Source organism: Ornithodoros turicata, chromosome 5 (assembly GCF_037126465.1).
Source record: "Ornithodoros turicata isolate Travis chromosome 5, ASM3712646v1, whole genome shotgun sequence".
Taxonomy (NCBI): Eukaryota; Metazoa; Arthropoda; class Arachnida; order Ixodida; family Argasidae; genus Ornithodoros; species Ornithodoros turicata.
This window is the reverse complement of record NC_088205.1, coordinates 48,973,790-48,995,002: the sequence shown is the minus strand read 5'-3', so window position 1 is coordinate 48,995,002 and position 21,213 is coordinate 48,973,790. Positions and strand designations below refer to the sequence as shown.

General features: G+C 46.4%; 1 protein-coding gene across 1 annotated transcript in view; it reads left to right on the top strand.

The window, feature by feature from the left end:
* LOC135394443 (cytoplasmic dynein 2 heavy chain 1-like) overlaps positions 1 to 21,213 on the top strand; it is a 156,271-nt gene that overhangs the window by 20,571 nt on the left and 114,487 nt on the right. The window contains exons 12-20 of the mRNA XM_064625182.1: positions 1,933 to 2,091; positions 2,247 to 2,345; positions 2,430 to 2,584; positions 2,688 to 2,934; positions 3,002 to 3,153; positions 3,261 to 3,405; positions 3,544 to 3,799; positions 7,616 to 7,729; positions 9,435 to 9,670. Coding sequence (XP_064481252.1) covers positions 1,933 to 2,091; positions 2,247 to 2,345; positions 2,430 to 2,584; positions 2,688 to 2,934; positions 3,002 to 3,153; positions 3,261 to 3,405; positions 3,544 to 3,799; positions 7,616 to 7,729; positions 9,435 to 9,670 — 1,563 coding nt within the window. The remainder of the gene's footprint in view (positions 1 to 1,932; positions 2,092 to 2,246; positions 2,346 to 2,429; positions 2,585 to 2,687; positions 2,935 to 3,001; positions 3,154 to 3,260; positions 3,406 to 3,543; positions 3,800 to 7,615; positions 7,730 to 9,434; positions 9,671 to 21,213) is intronic.

Below are 21,213 nucleotides of genomic sequence, written 5' to 3'. Positions count from 1 at the left end.
GCATGAGAAGCTCAAGATGAGCGTGGGAGGGAAAGATGCTCTGAGTTGTATTGTAAAACTTGAAGGAGTGACACATTTTCTATTTTTATCTGCTCCTCGATAGTTTTCTGATAGCCGACTATCGATAGTACTATCGATAGTTTTCGTTTTTCTTTTTTTCTATCGACGTTCAACTATCATACGATTGTCGATAGCTTTGCATCACTATCTCCCAGATTTTCGGCAACAAAGAGGCCAAATTTCCCATAACGGCGTTCAAAACCATTTTCATACTCCGGTAACAGAGAAATTGTGTATTTCAATACCGATATGCACGGATGAGGCCTCAAGAAACGGCAAGTCTGAGTCGGCCGCCATCTGAAGCAAGGGCGAAGACTTTCCCATCAAACATCAACTGCGGATCTATATGGTATTCTCTTCTTTCTCGAATACATAGTCTGTCTGTTGCCTGCGCTGCAAGCCATTGAGAATACAGCCATACGAGGGTCGTCGTCTCACCTTGGTGACGGAAGTGCTGCCTGGCCAGGGCCGGCGAGAGAAATCACGGGCCCCAGGGACTGGTCCTGCCCGGGCCCCTCACGTCTCGATAACACAGTCCAAGTATTTCTTCTTTTTATGATTACGACAGGCCTTGGGTACCGCGGGCCCCTGTAGTGGCCGGATCCCGGGGCACCATTCCCGGCTGGCCCACCCTCTCGCCGGCCCTGCTGATGGCTTACCGAAAGGTGCGCGAATGCTGCCACAGGCTAATGCTCCAGTGGATTCCGTCCCAATGTGGAGCGACAGTCAGTGAGCAGGCTCACCGCGCCGCAGTGGCAGCTCTCTCTTCTGACAGACGAAGGAGCATTGCACTGGTTAGAAGTGACCGTCGGTCCATTCTTAGACGCTCAATTGAGCATGTGGCCTCACGTCGGCGCCCAACCGACATTCTTTCGTCCTGTATGATTGGAACAGTTGGTCCACAACGCTCGCTTTGCGTAGGCCGCGAAGTATCCCTCGTCGTGCTACGTTAATTCATTGACTGCGACTTAATGGCGCTTTTACTGCTCGCTCGCGTTATCGCTTACAAGTGGTCTGTCCTGGTTAGCGTGCTGGCCATGTCACGCCGAGACTGGGAGGTACGCGGGTTCGAATCCCGGTGCCGGCTGTGCTGTCTGGGGTTTTTCCTGGGTTTTCCTCAGACGCTCCCAGACATATGTCGGCACCGTTCCCTTAGAAGTCGGCCCAGGCCGCACATTCCCCAGGGCGTCAGTCGTAACGTTGCCCACATACGTGAGGCCGACAACGGTAAGCCCTTTCACCATCACAATCATCACCGCCATCATTGGTAAATTTGGAACACATAATTCTCCATTGTCCATACTATACCAACCTTTCAAGACTACAGGCGAATCAGATGAAGAGTCCAGTCCATTCTCCTTGAGGTTCATTCTGAATATTATTCGGGACTAGTGTGTCTTTAAATCAGCTAGACTCTCGCCCTTTCACTATCACAAAATCGCTTTGTCCATGGTCAAATCCAGCACAAATTTATTGCTTAATGCCCTCGTGGTATGTAAATTAATAAATAAATTTCCGCGAGCAATGAGGTAGAGTGTCGCCTCTGGCGATGAAACACGCCGCTCATTGTCACCAAAGTGAACTTGTCACTCCTCTGGCGATGCTCGGCTCGCCAGCATTTTTGTTTGTTTGTTCGTTTCCAAAAATATTTATATTTTTCTGCTCTAATTAAAGGAATCGAATAAGATTGCCAAGGAGTCGAATCGTGTTGTTCTTTCTATTCCGAGATGTTGGGAGGAATTCAAATGAAACGGGTTGTCCCGCCATCCCGTCTGTGACGCAGGATGAGTGAAAAGCGAATAGTGCACGGAGCCTTTAATTCTTTAGTTTCAAAGAGAGTTACCTATACGTGTCTTTTTTTTTTTTTTTCAGAATGACTTTTCTGTAGACACAACAGCAGCCGCCGTCGTGAAATCTGGTTTAGTTTACTTGTCTGAAGCCATCAAAACAAAGCAAGAGTTCGCAATGGCACTTGTGCGGGGATTTGCAGCAAATTTAAACAAAGCGAGCAAAGAAAAGTTAGCCAAAGAGGTGAGTTGAGTGCCTGCATTATAGTAGGTTATTTTGTGAGGTATCGTTACTCATTCTTCCTCTCCGGAGGCGGCAAGACGATCATGGTGGTCGTGCCAAGCCGAAACCGTATACAAGAAACACGGGGTCATGATGCAGTTGTTTTGCACGTGCAGGTACTATCCCGAGCAAAACTGGCTATCCCTGATTCAAATCATGCAATCGACACATATTACGACAAACGAAGAGATCGCCTTGACAAATACAGTCCACAGGTGATGTGTACCGATGACATTCGCAGTGACCATCACGTATTTATTTCATATCGCTTATTCATTTTCACGCCGACTGATGCGCAGGGTGCACAAGAAGTCTCTCTAGCATCCCTTGCATGTTGTCCAGCACCTATTGTGGAAACTGGCTGTGTTTTGAGAATGGTCGACTTTCTTCTTCCGCTTCTGTCCTTCGGAACAAGACCAGTCCTTATTGTTGGACCAGAAGGATGTGGTAAAAGGTGCTGCTCGCAGTTCTACGATATTTTCAATAGTCCACATTTGGTGGCGACAATGAAGCTTTGGGCCTGTGGGAATTTGATGAGTTACATTTTTTTAATTCAGTGTCCTGGTGCAGCACTGCTTGCAGAAGGTTCGTTCAGTACAGACCACTGTCGTGCACTGCTCAGCACAGACATCACCGACACACATTGTGCAAAAACTGACTGAGTGTTGCGTTGCTGTCACCACGAGTCGTGGGCGGTGCTTGCGGCCCAAAGAAACGGAGAAGTTAGTTCTTCATCTCCGTGACATCAACTTACCAAAACCAGACAAGTGGGGTACTTGCCAACTTGTCGCTTGGTTGCAACAAGTAAGTCAACTTTCACACTTGGTGAAATTGCCCCATCTTAGAACTTTTTGGAAATATCTCTTTCCAGGTTGTAAATTACGAGGGGTTTTACGATCAAGATCTAGTGTGGGTGAACTTGGAAGGAATCCAGATAGTTTGCTCGCTCAGTTTGGGTAATTCCATTGGCAGGCACCAGCTGTCCACACGGTTCACTTCTGTCGTGCAGGTTGTATCATTAGAGTAAGTACACTTCAGCTATGTCATTCGTACAGCACACCACAGCATTTTCCAAAGTTTGCTAGGTTATTGTGTCCCGGCTTATCAGTGGTATATTCATTTTCCTTCAGTTACCCTGAAAGAGAACAACTAGTTTCGATATGTTCAGCGTATCTTCGTCCTGCCCTGACTCATTTAGCAGGGAAGAAATCAGACTGGTCGTCTCCTGATAAGGCTGAGCGCTTGGCTTCGTCCATGCTGTTACTTCTGGAGCAGGTACTTTTGAGCACACATTCCACTTTAAGTACTTTCAAGAGACATCGTGTGGAATTTTCCAACAAATGTACGATGTGCTAAACCAGGAACAACGACGTCATACGTTATGTCCTTACAGTATGGCGCTTGTGTCTGCAGGTCCAGACAAAGTTCACTGTGGATGACAGAAACCACTACGTGTTCACGCCGAAGATCCTGACACAGTGGGTCTTTGGGCTTCTGCGATACACATTGGAAAGCGGAACATCTCCGCTTGAGCCATGGGCATACGAGTGCTGTCGCTTGTTTCGTGACCAGCTCTCCGATCACGACTCACGAGCACGTTTCGACGCCATCCTGACTGGTATCATACGTGCTGACTGGAGTGGTGATCTAAACTTGGAATTTTTAAAAGGTATGTGCTGCACAGAATCACCAACATTTCTTAAAAATAAAACGAGTACGCGAACGAGTTGTTGCATATATGACGTGACCAGTATATCCCTGAATTTGAGGTGTACACAAGGAGGACCAGCTCCGGTGGCGCAGCGGTAACGCGTGCGCTTGGAGACTGGGAGGTCCGCGGTTCGAATCCGCGGGCCGGCTGTGCCGTCTGGGGTTTTTCCTGGGTTTCCCTCAGATGTGTAATAGGCGTATGCCGGCACAGTTCCCCTGAAGTCGGCCCATGGACGCAGCTATCCTCCCCCCGAGCGGATTCCGCTCGGTCTTCCACTTCACCCTTTCCTCTCCTCCTCTCCACCACCTTTCCCTTCCCGAGAAACATGCCGCCTAATCAGGCAGGCAGACCTCTCGGGTTCCTCCCAACGACACTCCTCCTCTCCCCCTCCTCCTCCACAAGGAGGCCAGCAAAGAAATGTACAACGGGTGACAAACCATTGAGTATTGTCCTCTGTTGAACATGTACTTGTTCCATGTCTAGCGCTATTTTCTTAATAACGTTGTTGGATAAAGGGAGGCGTTCTTGTTGACCTTGATATTGCGGAGTTTGTGCGATTACAACTAGGTCAGCAGCACGTGGTTTCACGCTTACCAGCGACCGATGTGTTTATTGTCAAATAGTTGGCATCTCTTTATACAGCTAATGCGCGCGTGCGAACTTCTGTCACATACCCAGGAAATAAGTATCAGTTTCAGTTCTCAGTTTCAGTTTATTTATGACATTTCATGCAATACATGTAACACTGGGTCTGCATGGCAAGCCTGTGGTGCAGTACCTATAACCAACCACTTTGACGTATTCTTATACTGTCTTGTGGAGAAAGCAAAAAGAGTACACAAAGAAGCACCAGTACGTATACCACTTGTCAAAAGATATCGATACATTGATATTGCAAAAAAAAAAAAAAAAAAGATAGATACAGTGTATAGACTACTGGGAGCGTAAATATTGCAAAACCTTTGATTTGAAACTCCGAACTTATAGAGACTGACGTAGGCTTAAGTGCAGATTATTCCACACCTTCCCTTCTGTAAATGCTACGGTAAATTGATCACTGTTGGACCTATAGGTGCCGGGAGTGTAAGTGAAAGGCCATCAGTTCGGAGTTCATACCTTGAGGAAAAAAGTATCAGTATTATCAGAAATGGATCACACAAATTGTTTAGAAGTTTATAAACTAAGAGCGCTAGCTTTAACTGTAGCAAGTCAAAAACATTTAATACATGTAATAAAGGGAACGCAAAAGACACTGATGACTGTATGTCTAATGACAATATTGTTCTAAGTGCCCGCGTTTGACAAATATTCAATGCATTTAGGTTAGACGAATAAGTAAGTCCATGTATCCCAAGACCATAGCTAATATGGCTTTGTACTAGGGCATGATATAAGAGTAAAGCAAGTCTCATAGGAAGAATATGTCTGACTTTGGCAAGCGCAAACAGGCCAGGGGCAATCTTAGTCCGCACATTTGAAATACGAGGCTTCCAGCTAAGGTTTTCTTGAATTGTGAGACCTAAGACATTAGTAGACGTTGTTCTGTGTATGACCTTACCCGCAAGGTAGTGTTCATACAGAGCTGTCAGAATGTGCATCTGATACGGGTGAAATATAATATAATTTGACTTATTAATATTCGGAGCGAGCTTATTAGCAGCTAGCCAGTCGCTGTATCTAGTAAGAACACTATTTGCTTCGGATAATAGAAGTTCGTGGTGAGCAGCTCGTTAGCGGATCACGCAGTACGATTTCAATCACAATTACAATGCAACACATTCAGCACCGCTTTGTAAGAACAACGGAAGCTAAAAATTTGCATTTGATACGAAGGAGAGTAGAATCGTCGCGTCCTTGCTAGAATTTGGGTTGTCACTCACCCTGGTCCTAATGAAAGAGAGAGGAGAAGTCAGGCAGCGGGCAGAGCTTCTACAAGCCTGTACTATGATTGCTCCTTAATTATATGAGCGTGAAACCCTGCCTTCACTGCCTAGAATATATAGAGGCAGCCGCAAACGGGACCGCCGAAAGCTACACAACGAATGGAGCTTGGAGATTACGGCATTTTCCTATAAGAAGGTATATGCCTGAGTGTCCCCATTTCGAGAGCAAAGGGGATGACTCAACCCAAGGTGCTTCTGCAAGTTACAATGACCATGACAACGACGACGTACCCGCAGGCCGACGTCATACGTGACGTATGCACGAGAGAAGCGCACTTTTCGTCGTCTGCTATTACGGCACGTTTCGACAAGTTCCTCGAAAACGACTTGGTTATTCCGAACGAAACTTTGACAGTTGTATGTGTACAGTACTCGTGAAGCTAGTTTTGGCTAAGTTTCGGAATCGCCCCGGCTGTACGAGACCGTCACCTCCGCGAGCGGAGAATGTAGTCCGAGCATTTATTGTGGGGTCTCCGATAATGTGGTGCATAATCGGATACGTGGAAGCTAAGTCACGTGTTTTCTTTCTGCGAGTATTTAATGCAGTTTTTAAATAAACACGCACTCCTTCCCCATGTACGTCTCAGCGACACTTCATTTAGAAGCATGATTAGTGTGCAACGGGTAGTGTAATGGAAGCGCGCGTAATATATTTTTGGTCGGAGCTGTAATTCGACCGCAACCGCCGATGGCCGGCGACTTCAGATTAGTGATTGTGGGTGGGGTTGTCCTGCGACTTTTAACTTGTCTCTGAGGATTAACATAGTTGTTCTAAACCACCGTGCTTGCCACTTCTTAGAATGTGCATTTTTCACCTGACAGCTGAAAGGAAATGTAAGACAGATACCGCGGTGCCCAGTAACTTCTGAAAGTCGTCTGCTCACGCCGCTGCACTAGAGCGCGCAAAAGCAGACGATTTCTGTATCCTATCACGGACTTTTCTGCTGGGCGACGTGGCTGTTCTTATTGTTGCCAACACAGATCGCGGCATGCTCTGCAATCTTCATCAATTTAATTCGGTGGTATAATAACTGTGGCGTGTTTTGTCGGGTAAATTCAGAGTATTCCATTTTCAACAAAGGGCAATCGAATGGTACGCTTTATGAGAGGGGCAGGGGGCACGAGACCGCCCCTTTAAACTTTACCACAAGCCCGTCCCGCCTACGGAACGTCCGATCCTGAGCACACCCGAGCATCGCCTCTCCAACTACCTATACAGGCGCTTGCGTCATCCTCAAGATGGCGGAGAAAAGAATGATTGCCCATGAATAAATCGCCCTGTTTCAAGCCTTCTTACACGAGACACGCTTCAGAAATTGTACAAATAACATAACTCGCGCGTGGTTTCCTGCTGTCTTCGTTCACACCACTCCTGTCATAGTGTCTCATTGCTCTTCCACTTCTGGACTTTGAATATCCTTCTCCGCAGTAGTTTTGCACTACGGAGTTGAACAGTGCTGTTGCTGTTTGAGTTCTGTAAGCCAGGAAATTCCATTGCACACAAAGGGAAGTTGGGATGTGTCGGATCAGCGCGAAATATACGCGTCGTCGACAAAAGAGAGAGGGCACAGACAAGCTGGTACACACTGAAGGCTGGAACCTGTCGTCTGCTGTTACTATCATTCATTGAGTGCGTCTGCTGGGGTCCGCTAGCTAGCGAGCAGCCAGCTGTAGAGGCGAATACTGCCTCCGCCGATTTGTCTTCTTTCTTCGTTCCAATCTCAGAACCACCACAATGCGTATTACCTGTCTATATACATAACTCGTACTATGTGTATGACACAATGGGTGAGAAAGGACGCATCCACAATGTAAATTATCTTTTTTTCAGATAGCTTCTATATCACAAGAATGGGTGACAAAGTCTCCGAATTAGGTCGCCCTCTCGATAAAATACGGAATACAGACTGGGAAACTTCTGTCCGGAAGACGCTGAACATGTACGGTAAGTAACGAGGCAAAAAGTAACCGAATTCTTCCAAAGGATGAACAGCACGACTACAACCCCGTTTTTCGGAGACCAGACAGTTTTGAGGAATGCGTCCACTTTGAACACCATCAGCCGATTACTTGTGCGATCTGTACTAGCCAAACCCATTACAGTCATCCCTCGATTTATAGGCACCCTTCGTTTCTCGAAAAATCGTTCATAAATCGACGTGCAAGGTGCGCTGAAGATAAATCGGCTGAAAGACGACGGCAAATGTACTAGGTAACGTTTATTTTTGAAAATACTCCGTAATTGTGCTCTGCGCCATACATTCGGCTGCATTTATCCTGTTCAGGTGAGGCGATAGAAGTCTGGCACTTGCCTTGTGCGCCTAGTGCGCGAAGTACCGTATCGCACTGTAGATGTGATTCCACGCTGAGCGAGCTCTCAGAAAGCGAGTGGAGAAATACAAGGAAAAATATTGGCTTCTTGTGGCGCCGTTCATTAACCGAGGGAATTCGTAAATTCGATGGTTCATAAAAGGAGGGTTGACTGTATATCGTTTGTCTCTTTATTTTTCCTGACTGGACGGATGGCGTACCGCCTTTTTTTTTTTCCTTCTTCTTTTTACACTTGTGCTGAAATGTTAATTGTCACAAAAAAGCGTCCGCCTCGCCCTTTCCGCAAACCAGGGGTATCGTTGTGTGCAATGGTGGACCTTCAGCGTGCTATGTAGTGTTTCAAAAGAGTAGGTAGACGTGAAAGAGCGCAAGATGAACACTTGGGATAGTCAATATAAGTAGTTCGTGCAAAGGGGTCAAGTGTTAGAAGCCGGTGGGCTAAAGTGAGGCCATGGAATTTTTCTTTGATGTATTCACAACTGTAGGTGATCACATGCTAACGTATCGATCAGATAAGACACGGATGAAACGGCGCTGCACGCTTTCTAGTAAGGAAGCAATCGCTCCACACTGCAAGCATTCAAGGCGATGGAAGCAAATTCAATGTTTCGCGCTATACGAACATTATACAAGCGGAACAGAGCACAACGTTGGCTTACAATCAATAGCAACGTCCCTCACAATATTGTCGCGTCGAAGATCGGTAGCAGCTAATATATGATCGTTCTAGGGAACAACCATAAAACTTCTTTGTGCACGGACCGCAGTTTATTCACTTCCTTTAAAAAGCTGCTAGCTTGCAATCTTCGTCGCTAAAATGAAAAATTAGGTCACATAAGAAAAATTCTCTCTCAGGAGTTTGTTATTGCCAATAAGTGCTTGCACACGGGGACGCTGCTCATTCAGTCATCCGGACATTGTGTCTGGCATCGGTGAATCCATCTTGTGAAAATTTGTTTTGCACACTTTCTGTGCGCTTCGTAGTCCTTTGCTTTCTTTATCACTTCCACTTGGGTTTTGTATTGCCGTCCTATTTTTCCCTTCCTCGACGTCTATACATGTGCGATTCCGTGTTTAGTAAAATAATTTGCTGCGGTGTACTGTTTTTGTGAATATTTACAAGCTATGTTCAGTTTAATTCAGCGATTCTAGAGTCTAATTCAGCGATCACGCTTTAGTCGTTTTTATCATGAGGGATAGTCTAAAAACTACTTTAGCGATACAGATTATGCTTCGATTGCTTACTTTCAAAGACAATTCTTTGTCTGTGCAAGTATGTCATTGAGCGATGCTATTCAAGTTAAACTACGTTTATACAGTGCAAGAAGTGCGGCAAGTCCCAGATGCTGTTTTATACCCCGAGTTACTGGAGCTCGTGGCCTACGTCGACCGTGTTTTGTCATTGCCTGGCGGATCGGTCCTCCTGGCCGGCACCGCCGGAACCGGACGTCGACTTGCTGCTGGATTAGTTGCACACATGCACGGAATGACGACCTTCACACCTAAGATGACACAAGACTACGGTGTCCGCAACTTCAAGGCAGAGCTCAGAACGGTACGTTTCACACACTACTCGGGGTCACGTCTGCGCGACACTAATCTGTATACCGGCTATAGACCCCCACTTCTGTTTGTAAACAAGCGGGCGCATCTGCGCATGTGCATAGAGCAGACGTCGCTGGTGGGCAAAAGGGAGTAGGAAACCGCATGTTGTGTACGGCATATTTGACCTTTCTCTACCTAATAGCTGTAGTAATAGCTGTAGTAATAGCTACAGCATTTTGCGGCATGCCTCTAATAACGACGGAAAGCACCCAGTGACTCGATGATCGCGCGATTTTAGCCCACCAAAATGGACAGCATCGCCGCCGCATCGCCATGATGTCACGTAGTGTAGTGAGTCTATATGACAATTAGTTTTGAATTACAAATCACAGTTTCTGATAAGGTGAGGAGCACCAGACAGACACAACACACCTAAACACCCCAGCACAAGGACAACCCCTGACATTACTGATAGCAGGAAGTGAAGCTTATATTGTATCCCAGGAGTCAGGAGCTAGCAAATAAGCTTACGATTTACGAAAAACGTAGAGACTAGAAAACGTAGAGATAACATACAAAAACAAGGTCTCGTACAAAGTTGACACGTTTAATACAGAGACAGCGAATTTATCCACATCAACAGAGATGGGGTGTAATGCATTGCATGGTAGTGCATTAGCGGTAATGGTAATGCTAGTTCGTTCGTTTCATATTCTGGAGAAGTAATGAATAATGTAATTGCATTCCATTTTGGCCAGGTAGTGAGTAATGACGTTACTCACTACTTGGGCTTCAAAATTCAGGCACTGTCTAAAGTCAGCAATTACCATTTGAATTATCATTTGAAATCGCCAAATGGAGTCTTTGAACAGCAAATCATTCTATACGATGAACCTGATCTTATTTGTGGTTGTTCATTTAGATTATGCATATATGCATTTATTATGCATATATGCTGTTCTATATGCTCTGAATACTTCACGACAGCATGAAAAGGGTAACCAGTCGATTATTCGTCCCAGTCCTCATAACTCATGACGTCAGCTCATGCGACCAACACAAGAAGCTCCACGACACTACTCCACGACGTAGCACGAGGACGCAAGCCTACGATTTTTTAATTTTTCTTCTTTTTTTTTTCATTTCACCGGGGTTATAGCAGTACTGTTTTCTACTGAAAGCGTCTGCCTCATGAATGCGACATTGGATGATGTCTGGTCACGCCCATCTCGAGTTGCCGGACTCAGAGATTGAGCACGACGCTCTATGCGATAAAGACATGTTTCTACAGTACTTTTTTTAAATCCTGCAAGATGTGCGCATCCCACTGACGCGAAATTAGTTGTGTAGTGTGCACGCCTGACACCGAACCGCTACTTGGGCAAAACGCGGTGCTGACGGGCCTGAACGGGCTATACTCCCGCAGCTCTGTAAGAGGTAAGAGCCGCTCCATTACCGGAAACAGTAACGGTAACGTAACGGAAACAAAATTGGGAGGCTGATATCAGAAACGGATAACATAAGCGAAAATATGCTGCACTATAGCAATGAAACTGCTCCAGAGGGCGCTGGGAATGATATTCGTAAGCTTAGCTGCTTCAAGTTGATATCCATGGCGATGGCTCAGCCAGCAGAAGCAGAGGGGATAATCTGAAGACGTCGAACAATATTTACAAGCCATGTTCCGTAGCGTTCAAGTTAGGTGAGCACAACTTTTTTTTTTAGAGGTGGGGTGGATCCCCACCCGATGCACGCTCTAGGCGGTGGCGGCATCAAACTCACAGAGAGAGACAGGAAGAGGAAGAGGACATGGTATAATTGATATGCAAATTTGAGGGGTGTAATCGGTACACAGGCTTACTATTACATCTATCATGTTTTGCTAATTAATTGACAGAGTTAGGTTAGGTTAGCATACTTTACGTTATTGCATGCGGCCGTTTGATGCAGGCCGAAGGAAGTAACGTGTGCCAGGGAATAGTTTAGGTTAGATCGTTAATGCATGCGACCGACTGATGCAGGCGGAAGGAAATAGCGTGCAGTAAGGAATAGGTTTGGATTAGATCGTTAATGCATGCGGCCGACTGATCAGGCGGAAGGAAATAGCCTGTGGTAGAAAATATGTTTGGGTTAGAGCCTTAATGGCATGCGGCTGACTGATCAGGCGGAAGGAAATAGCCTGTGGTAGAAAATATGTTTGGGTTAGAGCCTTAATGGCATGCGGCCGACTGATGAGGCGGAAGGAAATAGCCTGTGGTAGGGAATAGGTTTGGGTTAGATATGTAATGCATGCGGCCCAATGATGCAGGCGGAAGGAAATAGCCTGCGGTAGGGAATAGGTTCGGGTTAGATCGTTAATGCATTCGGGCGACTGATGCAGGCGGAAGGAAATAGCCTGGGGTAGGGAATAGGTTTGGATTAGGTCATTCATGCATGCGGCCGACTAATACAGGCAGAAGGAAATTGCCTGCGGTAGGGAAAATAGGTTTGGCATGCGGCCGACTGATGCAGGCGGAAGGAAATAGCCTGCGGTAGGGCACTGGTTGGATTAGATCGTTAATGTATGGGTCGACTGATGCAAGCGGAAGGAAATAGCGTGCGGTAGGGAATAGGTTTGGATTAGATCGTTAATGCATGCGGCCGACTGATGCAGGCGGAAGGAAATAGTCTGCGGTAGGGAATAGGTCTGGATTAGATCGTTCATGCAAGCGGCCGACTGATGCAGGCGGAAGGAAATAGCCTGCGGTAGGGAATAGGTTTGGGTTAGATAGTTAATGCATGCGACCGACTGATGCAGGCGGAAGGAAATAGCCTGCGGTATAGAATACGTTTGAGTTAGATCGTTAATGCGTGCGGTCGACTGATCAGGCGGAAGGAAATAGCCTGTGGTAGGGAATATATTTGTGTTAGATCCTTAATGCATGCGGCCGACTGATGAGGCTGAAGGAAATATCCTGCGGTGGGAATAGGTTTGCGTTAGATCGTAAAAGGTAGTGTAAAGAAGCAGGTGTACAATTTTATACTGCTGGCTCATGTGACAGCCTAAGTGCTCAATATACAAACGCCACAAATTTCGTCCAAATCCACCTCCTAATTTGTTAGAATATTCAGATTTAATATTACAACCTTGTGTCTAAGACCCGACAAGAACTCCGCAGTTCCCCCATGTAGTGCGGCGAACATAAACATGCCAATAATAATGGGTGCACAGAGCGACATCTGTGGACCGCGACCATCACCACGCCGGTTCGCGGACGTGGTGCATTTTTGCGTAGGTGACTCTCATGGTGCTTCTGTTTACACTTATATTACACATTTCCACGATGTACTGCCAACGTTCTAGCATTTTGAGAGTATCTCGTTTGAACAAACTTTTTTCAAAGGTAGTTCAAAAAGCCGGCTATTTAGCCCATGACTTAGCCGATAGATGGTTGGGGACATGTAACACTGTTGTTTGAGGAATGGGCGGTTGTTTCTCACAAGGCGTCGCCCCGCGTCTTTTCACAGCAATTTCAGTCGCGATTATAAAATATTTAGAGTTTTTGTCGCACATAACATTTGCACTGTGGTTTTCTTTCGGAATAAACTTTCAAACACCGCTGCCAATATTGACAGCTTGACTGCTGCTTTACAGTACCTTTAATGCATGCTGCACACTGATGCATGCGGAAGGAAATCGCCTGCGGCAGGGTATAAGTTTGCGTTAGATCGTTAGTGTATGCAGCTGAATGATGCACGCGGAAAGAAGTAGGGAACAGGTTTGGGATAGATCGTTAACGCTTTGTTGGACACGTGAAAGTGTGCTATAGCACATCATCAGGATGACTTCCACTGCTCTTTTGGTGCATTTTTATATACAAAAGGCCAAACCCGAACGCTGAAAGAGTTGCTGCAGCCGAGAAAAAAATTGGACTAATTTGTCATGTGAAGCAGCTGAGGAACTTCGATGAAATGGGGCAGGGTAAGTCCCAAAATCCACTTCAGGCCCCTTTTGACTGCCTGTAAAAAGGATCACAACACACTACAGAGAGTGGGACAATGCACACACTGTACAAATGCTTTGCAGAAGGCCCTTGGTGCTCCGTTATGCACCGCCTGCACCTATGATGTGTCTTTTGCTATGCTTTTATAAGGGGCATTACCAGCCTCAGGCACGCGACGTTACAAATGCATCATCTATTATACCGGTGGTGGCTTTTTGTGTGTCGTTACTGTCAAGATAGTAGGCGCACCTATCGCCATTGGCATCTCCAAGCCAAAGAAGGAGCCAGAGCCAGACTCCAGACCAATCATCAGATGTACTCGATATGTCAATATAATCGGACATGCCTTTGTAATTATGTAATCATTAAACATCGTTTCTGACATGGTGTCAGAAGCGGGATTAGAAACAAAAGAAGACAGAAGACCTCGAGAAGGAACAGCGTAGCGCAAAAGAACGGATAGAAGACGGCGCCGGAAAAGACAGGCAAGAAAATCCGCAAGTAGGAATTTAGAAACTACGGCAGACTGTGGTCTGAAAACGCCCAAGCCTCTCGATGTGTCATCGCAGTCGCAGAACACATGGAACGATTGGCTACAGAGCTATGAGTGGTATGCTACAGCCATACAACTGCACAAGAAACCCCCAGAAGTCCAAGTCGCCAACTTCATGACAGTAATCGGTCCGGACGCGCAGAATGTGAACAGAACGCTTTCCCTCAGCGATGAAGAAAAGAAGCAATTGGAAGTCGTGAAACAGAGATTCAAGGAACACTTCACGCCAAAAGCTAATCACGCCTATGAAAGATACAAGTTTAGCGAAATAAAGCAGAAAGAAGGCGAGACGTTCAACGAGTTCCTTACCGCCGCACGACTCCAAGCGAAGAAATCTCAGTTTGGCGAGCTGACAGATGATCTACTTAAAGACCGTATTATCGTCGGTATCAGGAACGACGACGTCAGAGAAAAATTACTGAACGATCTGACAATCGGTCTGCAGAAAACGGTCAGCACGTGTAGGGCAAGTGAACAGACATCTCAACAGCTCAAAGAGATAGCGAACAAAGATATAAAGGTAGTGGACTCCATTATGAAGACGAAAACGAAGAGTACACAAAAGATGCACACAGAGATGAAAGAGCAAACACAAAAAAAAGACGGGACCAAGAAAGCGTGTACATTTTGTGGAAGGTTCCACAAACCTAGAGAATGCCCCGCATATGGCAAAACATGTAACAAATGCCAGAAGATGGGACACTTTGCAGCCGTGTGCCGAACGAGCAGAAACTTAGCACAACACAACGTCCACACGATTGATGGACAACATGACACAGAAGAGATGTACGTGTCCAAATTGAAGACTGAGGAAAACAAGACAGCGTGGCATGAAGAAATCTAATTCAAACATGGAACCAAGGTCACTATGAAGTTGACACTGGAGCCAAGTGCAATGTCCTCCCATACAAAGTAGTCCAAGAAATGGGATTTCAGGTGTTTGAGACATTTGTCAAGAGGATCTCGTCCTACAGCCAGGGGGATGAACGTGTAGTATATTTCTATTGTCGGGAAAAACTCACGTGACTTCTAGCGTTGGGCCAATCGTTGGACGACGGTTGAGTAGCTTTTTTGCTTTGCTTTTTTCTGTCTCCCTGCGTGACCAGTGACGCTGGGGATGCTTTCCCCTTTCCCTCTCTCATCTGTTCTCTACCCTCTCCCCCGCTTTGGCGGTTCTGGGTGGTTGTGGATCTTCGTTCGCGACGAGTGAAATAAATAACAAAATGCGACAGGCGTTGGGAGTTTCTGTTACACAAACCGCTTTATTTTTCGAGATAGATGTTTCCAAATCACAAACAGCGATCTGCTGTAGCTGTGCAAAACACGAACATGATATGAACATTGTTTCTGAAGTTCGAATTATATGCCGAAGCAACTTTGCATTCACTGGTGTCTCACTTGGAAGATTTCGCAGTAGAACAACAGTATAATGGCCGCACAGGCACAGACATTCAGAGATCCGGCATGACAGAGAACATGTCCATATACCTTTGCTGCTTGTGTAGGCAGCTGGTTCACCCGCCACAAAGGAACTTGTGGAGCTGCTATGCCGAACGATGATCCCCCAACCACTTTGAGTGGCTTATCCATTCTACTGTATTCATGCAGATGCTATTCTGAAGCTGATATGGGTTGAGTGCTTATACCTGAACAAGAAAGATAGAGATCAGAAACGTGAAAGCCAAAATTCTACCTGTCAAACTGCTGCGTATATGCCACAGGTGTGGCGCTATGTTATGCTAAGCGGCAGAATGGAATATGAACTGACTTACCTGTCATCGAGTGGGTAGCGGAAAAACACAGTATTCGTCCTTCTTGAATCGTTGTCGCACCAAGCAATGCGAAGCAGACCTTCCTTCCACTTATTCCTTCCACTTCCAATTCCTTCCTTCCACTTAGCGGCCTCAGGAGCCAATGGGCTCGTGACGGTTGAGAACTCGCGCTTCGACGTGAAAATTCTGACGTTTCATGACGTGAAAAGCTCGCAGCGCCTCACTTTAGTCCGCAAGTGAACTCGCGAGTTTCATCCCCTTGCTACAGCAATCACAAAATTCCTGTGATTGGAGAAGTAAGAGCTACATGCAATGTACATGGACAGACAGCAGAGCTGAGATTCTTCGTTGTGGACTCAGATGTAACACCAGCTTCAGGTCATATCACGTGCGAGACCCTCAACTTGGTAAGATGAGTGCACACTGTCCAAACAGTACAAGAGGACGACAAAATATTTCAAGGTATGGGCTGCATAAAAGACTTTGTGTATGATGCTGACATAAAAGAGGAAGCAACTAATACTTTGGTGAACAGGCCGCCAAGAAAAGTTCCATATGCGATTATGGAGGAAGTCAAGCAGGAACTCCTCAGCATGGAACAGAAAGGAATAGTTGAAAAAGTCGTGGAACCAACACCATTTTGCAGCGAGATGGTCCTTGTGAAACAGAAAGGAAAAATAAGGATCTGCCTCGACCCAGTAGAACTCAATAAGGTTCTTATCAGACGTAACTACCCACTCAAGACTGTGGAAGAGATTGTTGCTCACCTCAGAGGTGCCAAGCGGTTCACTCCTCTTAGATCTAAAGAAAGGTTTCTGGCAAATGAAAGTGTCAGAACGCACAAAGGGGCAAGTATCTGGCCTTCAGCACACCCTGGGGCAGGTACTGCTTCAAGAGAGTCCCATTTGGCATAGCTACAGCACCAGAGGTTTTCCCACAGGTAGTTAGCAGAATCCTAGAAGGTATGCCAAACACAGTCAACTCCATGGATGACATCCTGGTGTATGCCGAAACAAGCGAGAAGCTACAAGAATATACACACAAAGTCATGGAAGCACTGAAAGAAGCCGGCGCAAAGCTGAATAGAGACATATGTGTGTTTGACAGCAATTCTGTCAAGTTTCTTGGTCATACAGTAACTGCAGAAGGACTCAAGATTGACCAAGACAAAGTAGCCGCTATTGATCAAGTCAGCGAGCCAAAGAACAAGACTGAACTACAAAGGCTACTAGGTATGATACAGTACTTGCAAAAGTTTGTGCCGAACCTTGCATACAAGACGGCACCGCTCAGAAAGCTCATTACAAAAGATTCAGACTTCCTTTGGACGTCAGAACAGATGCAAGCGCTAGCAGAAATAAAACAGGCACTAAAGACTGCCCCGACACTGCAGTATTACAACGTCAATGACGCACTAACCATATCCGTTGATGCCAGCTCCAAAGCCTTGGGAGCAGTACTGTTACAAGAAGGAAATCCTGTCGCATATGCATATGCAGCAATGACAGAAGCTCAGCAGAATTATCCAGAAATCGAGAAAGAGGCACTGGCAATCAGATATGGGTGCAAGAAATTCCATCAATATATATATGGAAGACCACTGACCATTGAGACCGATCACAAACCAATAGAGAGCATCGCAAGAAAGCCATTGAGTAGAGCACCTCCCCGATTTCAAAGGTTTCTGCTGGATGTACAACAGTACGCACCAACAGTAGTCTACAAGAAAGGCAAAGAGCTTGTCATTGCAGACTTGCGTAGCAGAGACTGTGTCGATAACGAGTCCGCCGACATTTGCACACAAACCTGCAAGTCTTGGCAACAGCACCTATGTCACCAGAAACGATGAACGAATTCAAAAAAGATCTTGCAGAAGACAAAGACATTCAAGAAGTCGTGGAAACCACTAAACGGCTGGCCAAGGGACACAATAGGACTCAGTGAAACACTAAAACTATACTGGTCCTTTAGAGATGAGCTTGCAGTTTATGAGGACATACTCTTCAGGAACGACAGAATTGTCATCCCCAAAGCGTGGAGGAAAAGACTGCTATCACAGATAGATGCAGAACACCTTGGCGGCAACGGTTGCCTGAAGAGGGCACGAGAAACACTATACTGGCCTGGCCTAACAACAGACGTCAGAAATTATGTAGAAAGATGTAAAACATGCCAAGCCACAGAAAGAAAACCAACAAAGGAACCACTCCACATGAAAGAGATACCCGATCTACCCTGGGAAAGAGTGGCGTCAGACCTATTCAGTTTTGAGGGACAGTCATATATTGTCATTGTAGACAGGCTATTCGGGTTACCTGGATTTCAGAAAACTACGTGGAGAGTCTGCACAGGAAGTTGTCAATGTCATGAAGGAATGGTTAGCCACTCACGGTATACCAAAGGTCCTTGAAACCGACAACGGCCCCTGCTCAAGTGAGTTCAAGAACTTCACCAAAGACTGGCAATTCCATCATGTCACCTCGAGTCCGAGATACCCACAATCTAGCGGCCTCGCTGAAAGAGCAGTGCAGACAGCCAAGAGTGTACTAATCTGCCTTAGATGGAAGTGACATACAAATGGCCCTCCTCAACCTAAGAAACACACCAAGGAATGAAGGGCCGGGATCACCAGCACAGAGACTGTACAGCCGAAGAACAAAAACCGCCATTCCAATGCACAACAAACTACTACAGCCAAAGATAATACAAGGTGTGAGACACAAATTGAATACAGAACGTGACCATCAGAAGAGGTATGGTGATCAGCACACACGGCAAGCACCAAAAATGGCTGTAGGCCAACCAGTCAAAGTGTGGGAAGGACACCGACACTGGATCCCTGGTAGTGTCATACGACACTTGGACGAACCCCGTTCGGTAATTGTCAAAACACAGAAAGGTCTACATCGCCGCAATACATCTTTCGTCCGGCCAACAAAAGCAGTACAGCACAGTACAGACACTCAGACAAGAAGTGCTGAGCACTGTGTGCTCCAGCAAGTCACTCATTCAACTTTTGACGACGACACAGAGGACGACAGAACTTTGACTCTGTCAAGCCGGTCGTGAGACTCAACCTCTAAAAAAAAAAGAAAAAAAGGGGATGTCAAGATAGTAGGCGCACCTATCGCCATCGGCATCTCCAAGCCAAAGAAGGAGCCAAAGCCAGACTCCAGACCAATCATCAGATGTACTCGATATGTCGATATAATCGGACATGCCTTTGTAGCTATGTAATCATTAAACATCGTTTCTGACAATTACCGCAGTGCCAGAAACAAAAAATTTCGTTTACAAGACGTTTCTTAAACGGGCTTCCAAAACGGCACATGAAACGATGCAACAACCTCGGAGAACACCGAAAAAAAAAAAGCGTCGTAACATGACGCCACCTTTTGACGGAAGAGTGAAACTCCTTCTCAGGTTGATATTACCCCTCATAGATGGAGCCACGGCAATTCTGGGAGAAAATGATTGCATGGCGTAGCTGGAGCAGGCTACTACATCTCCCCATAGAGCCCATAGTTAGAGATAATTCACACAACACTGGGCACACGACCAATGAGAGTGCAACGTTGTAGAAATTATGCAATGCCAGTCGGCCAATCAGGAGCCTTAACTTTGGCTGACCTTTCGGCCGGTTCTGGCTACCATCGACTTCCACCGGATTTCACGCCTACCGCCGTTACCCGATATTGAAAATAACTGAAGCTTCTTTTGGCTAAAAGAAATATTTATTTGACCTAAAGCACTGATTCAGAGATCTGATACATGGGTGCACTGTGAATACAAAGTCCACTGCGTTGCTGGCGCACTGCAATCAAGTTCGAACTTGAAGCAAAACGAACACAGCTCTCGGAATCCGACGGGGCCCGCGCTTGTTCTTCACTCACCAACCGCTCCAACTCACGAAGCATTCCAGTTCCGGAGTTGATAGAGTGTTCGTGGGATAGCAGTCGTGTCCAGGAACAGCACAACACACGTTGAATCACATCGACGCGTGAATAAACCAGCGAACACTTCTACAATCTGTTCTGCCGATTGAGATAACCGAAGCACGGAACACAAGAGGACGCCTTGCCCGCCGATTTTATGATGAGCATCTTCTTTCGTTGCTTGCAGAGCGGAAGGCACTTGTGTGGCACATAATCGTAATCCTGTCTTTGTTGTCAGGCCTCAAAATCCAACGGCGCCCGAACGCGTTCTTCACTCTCCAACCGCTCCAACCCACGAAGCATTCCAGTTCTGTAGTTGGTAGACTGTACGTGGGATAATAGTCGTGTCCAGGAACAGCACAACACGCGTAGTATTACAAACTGTTCTGCCGATTGACATCACCGAAACACGGAACACAAAAGGACGGACGCAGTGGCGTAGCCAGACCTCCAAGGTAGGGGGGGCTCGATACGAAAACTCGCCCCCCCCCCCCGCTGATTCTGTGTCGACAACACACACATACTTGTGCGCACTGCAAACTGAGGATTAAAAAAAGGAACGCAAATAGTTGATTTAGACGTTCACAGTACGATTACATGTATAGGCTGTCATGACCAATGAGGTGGTGTCACGAGGTTGGAAGTATGTATTTTGAAAAGCTCATACTTTGAAAACCATTCAAGAGAGCTGCTTAAATAGACGCCATGAACTGCAAGAACTTTCGCGATCGTCACACTGGTCCCCCCCCCCCCACACACATATATTATGTTATCAGATTGGCACGATTTGTGTGCGTCGGTCCGTGGCAAGTAGGGGGGGCTCGAGCCCTCCCTAGCCCCCCCGTGGCTACGCCACTGGACGGACGCCGTGCCGACCGATGCGAGCTATTTCGAAACTATGCTGAAACGGATGCCGGGACGCTCCACACACATGCGCACGTACAAAATGCGATTTCAAAACGTTGTCGACCAATCGGAGCGCGCACACAGTCTGGGCCAATGAGCTTGCAACCTTGTAGATTGGCGCAGTGGTACATACTCTGCAGCCGCATCCTCAGTTACCTGAGGAGGACTGACTGAAGCCCGCACAGAAGAAGATGTGATGTTCGATGTTTGATGTTGAGGAACAAAATAATAGGGAGAAGAAGATGTGATAAGAGGGGCGCCGGTGTCCCAGAGTCCGACAAATGGTTTGCATTCGGCCCACTGATACAGACGAAAGGAAATAGTCTGCGCTAGGGAATAGAGTTGATTCAGAAGACGTCATCCGCAGGACAGCGCCGCTGTACCTAGCAGATGTGCCGCCATAA